Source organism: Amblyraja radiata, unplaced genomic scaffold (assembly GCF_010909765.2).
Source record: "Amblyraja radiata isolate CabotCenter1 unplaced genomic scaffold, sAmbRad1.1.pri scaffold_497_ctg1, whole genome shotgun sequence".
Lineage (NCBI taxonomy): Eukaryota > Metazoa > Chordata > Chondrichthyes > Rajiformes > Rajidae > Amblyraja > Amblyraja radiata.
Window position 1 is genome coordinate 62,028 of NW_022630569.1, and position 3,242 is coordinate 65,269.

The 3,242-nt window shown below is 60.7% G+C and overlaps 1 protein-coding gene across 1 annotated transcript; it reads right to left on the reverse strand.

The window, feature by feature from the left end:
- Positions 1-734: 734 nt before the first annotated feature.
- On the reverse strand, positions 735-2,883 carry LOC116970051 (zinc finger protein OZF-like). Its single transcript, XM_033016779.1, has 2 exons — positions 2,812-2,883; positions 735-2,336 (listed from the first exon to the last, which is right to left on the reverse strand). Exons 1-2 carry the CDS (start codon positions 2,881-2,883, stop codon positions 735-737), a joined length of 1,674 nt encoding a protein of 557 aa, XP_032872670.1.
- Between the last annotated feature and the right edge of the window lie 359 nt (positions 2,884-3,242).

Below are 3,242 nucleotides of genomic sequence, written 5' to 3' on the forward strand. Positions count from 1 at the left end.
TCAGGCAGCATCTTTGAAGAGAATGAATGGGTGATGTTTCAGGTCAAGACCCTTCTTCAGGGGAGAGGGAGATACAGAGATAAGGAAGTGTAAGGTGTGAACGAGACAATGGGGATGGAGGGCAAGGAAAATGTTGGATAGACCATTGTTGGAAAAGTCTGGCGATTGGGTGGATACTGGTGAGGGAGGGTGGTGGGCGGAAGGGTGGAGTAAGTGACTAAGGCTGGGGGTGAAAAGCAGACAAAAAGAAAATCAGATAAGGAGGGGAGGGGTAAGGAGACATAGTGCAGATACAGGCCATTCGGCCCCACACATCAATGCTGACCAAGATGCCCCATATCTTGTCACAGGTATAGGCTCTTCGGCCCATCAATACCAATGTGACCGCCAAGTACCTATCCCAGGATTGAGCAATGCGGGACAGGAAACCTTCGGCCCATCTAGTTGGTAGTGATCAATAAGTCTAACCCAACATTGAGCCATGCCGCAAGGAAATAGGCCCTTCGGCCCTTCAAGTTCATGGTGACTGCCAATAACCTATCCCAATATTGAGATGCACAGGCCAGGAACAGGCCCTTCGGTCCATCCAGTTGGTAGTGACCCATAAGGCTAATCTTACATGGAGGTAAACAGAAGGTAAATAGGCCCTTCGGTCCATGGTGACCAAGAAGTATCTATCCCGACCTATCGAGAAATGCAGTACGGGTCAGGCCAATTACACCGGCTGGTGGCTTTCACAATTGAGGGTGCGGCGGGCCCGGAAGGGAGGAGAGCGAGGGTCGGGAGGTGAGGGATGGGTGAGAGGCGAGAGAGGGGCGGTGGGGGACGGAGGGTCGGGGAGGGATGGATGGGGGAGGGGCGATAGGGGGGGGAGCAGCGGTAGATGAGGATGGGGCAGTAGAGGAGAGAGGGGTGAGGGGGAGGGGAGCAAGCCTTGGCATCCGCCTTCCCCAGCAGCTTCTTGGGCTGTGTCCAGAGGAATGGTCGGCGGCTGGGCTCGGCCGGCCATTCCAGGTAGGTTTGGAGTCGAGGAGGCGGTGGAAACCCGAACCAGAGGCCGGCCATTTAGGACTGAGATGGGGGAAAAAAAATTCACCCAGTGACAGGGTTTGGGAGGCCATGGTAAAGTGTTGTCCACACACTGGGCTGGGGAAGGGACGGTCACTGGTGTGCACCCGCTGGTGGGACAGCAGCCTGGAGGAGCGGGTGAAGCCCTTGCCGCACTGAGTGCAGGTGAAGGGCCGCTCGCCGGTGTGGGTGCGCTGGTGCACCAGCAGGCTGTCAGAGCGGGTGAAGCCCTTGCCGCAGTCACTGCAGGTGTAGGGCCGCTCCCCGGTGTGTAGGCGCCTGTGCACCATCAGTTCCGAGGACGACTTGAAGCCTTTGCCGCAGTCCGAGCAGGTGAAGGGCCGCTCACTGCTGTGTACCCGCCGGTGCACCCGCAGCCCTGACAACTGGGCAAAACTCTTGCCGCAGGTGGAGCAGCCATAGGGCTTCTCGCCCGTGTGCACTCGCTGGTGAATCTTCAGTTCCTGCGCCGTCTTGAAGTCCTTGCTGCAGTCGGAGCAGCCAAAGGGCTTCTCGCTGGAGTGCACCCGCTGGTGGGCCAGCAGCCGAGTAGAGCAGTAGAAGCCCTCGCCGCACTGGGCGCAGGTGAAGGGGCGCTCGCCGGTGTGGGTGCGCTGGTGCACCAGCAGATAGGTGGAGCGGGTGAAGCCCTTGCCGCACTGGGCGCATATGAAGGGGCGCTCGCCGCTGTGGGTGCGTTGGTGCACCAGTAGGCTGTGGGAGTGGGTGAAGCCCTTGCCGCAGTCGCTGCAGGTGTAGGGCCGCTCCCCGGTGTGCAGGCGCCAGTGCCCCTTCAGTTCCGTGGACGACTTGAAGCCTTTGCCGCAGTTGGAGCAGGTGAAGGGCCGTTCGTTGCTGTGTACCCGCTGGTGCACCTGCAGCCCCGACGACTGGGCAAACCTCTTGCCGCAGGTGGAGCAGCCATAGGGCTTCTCGCCCGTGTGCACCCGCTGGTGAATCTGCAGTTCCTGTGCCGTCTTGAAGTCCTTGCTGCAGGTGGAGCAGGCATAGGGCTTCTCGCCCGCGTGCACCCACTGGTGGACCTTCAGGGCGTGCGCTGCCTTGAAGCTCTTACCACAGTCGGAGAAGTTGAAGGGCCTCTCGTCGGAGTGCACGCGGTTGTGCTCCAGCAGGCTGTCATAGTTAGCGAAGTTCTTGCTGCACTCCAAGCAGTCAAAGGGGCGTTCTCCCGTATGCACCCGCTGGTGAATCTCCAGCTGTCTTGGGCTCTGCCAAGCCTTGCCACACACGTTGCACTCATAACGCTTCTCCTTGTTCCCCGCCATGTGGTCCTCCATCGAAGCTCAATTCCTCGAAGCTCAGCCCGCACACCGAGCAGATGGGGGAGGGGCTCACCGGCACCCTGGCCGCGCTCAATGGCCGCTAATGTCCCCGTCTCTCCGTCCACAGCAACGGTTTCTAAGCGCTACAGGAGGGGAACACAAAGGATCAACTAGCTGGCAAACAGGACATTACTAACGTGTCAACATTACTAGTGCTTGAAGAGGGGCAAGAGGAGTGAGGGAGGATGGGATGTGGAGGGGAACGGGTGGAGGGGGAGAGGATGAGGGGAAGGTGGGTGGAGTGAAGGGGGGAAGGGAGAGGTGGTGAGGAAACGAGGGGGAAAGTGGGGAAGGGGATGAGGACGCTTAAAGTAAAGGGAGGGGCATTGTGAGGGGGAGAGGAGGGGGGAGAAGGGAGGGGGTGAGGAAGCACATGGGAGAAGGGGGGGTCCGTGCCGACCTGGGGGCAACGAGCATCCGGGCACCGCGTCGAGCCGCCCGCCCACATGACCGCCAGCCAGCTGCCCTGCATCATGACATACTCCCGCCACTCGCACCTGACGTCACCACCAATCCGATGGGGACTGCCGGTATGGCGCTGCTGGTGATTGGCTCTGAGTCACATGGGGGCGACATGAGTGGGGGGAGGTAAGTGGGGGCAGTAAGTGGGGGGTGAGTGCGGGAGGAGGGGGTGAGTGGGGGAGGGGCGGTGAGTGGGAGGGGAAATTTGGGGGTAGGGTGGGTAAGGGTTCAGTGGGGGGGAGGGTGTGAATAGAGTGGGTAAGTGGGGGAGGGGGTGGGTGGGGGCGATGCACCGCACCAACTTGGCAGCGCCGAGCATCCGGGAACTGCATCGAGCTGCCTACCCGCACATCCGCCCGCCCTGACGCC

Bases quoted from the DNA above. Each gene is read 5' to 3' on its own strand.
- LOC116970051 (XM_033016779.1), bottom strand. From the start codon at position 2,883: ATGCAGGGCAGCTGGCTGGCGGTCATGTGGGCGGGCGGCTCGACGCGG. The intron at 2,337-2,811 runs GTCGGCACGGAC...GGGAACAAGGAG, and splicing joins CGGATGCTCGTTGCCCCCAG to AAGCGTTATGAGTGCAACGT.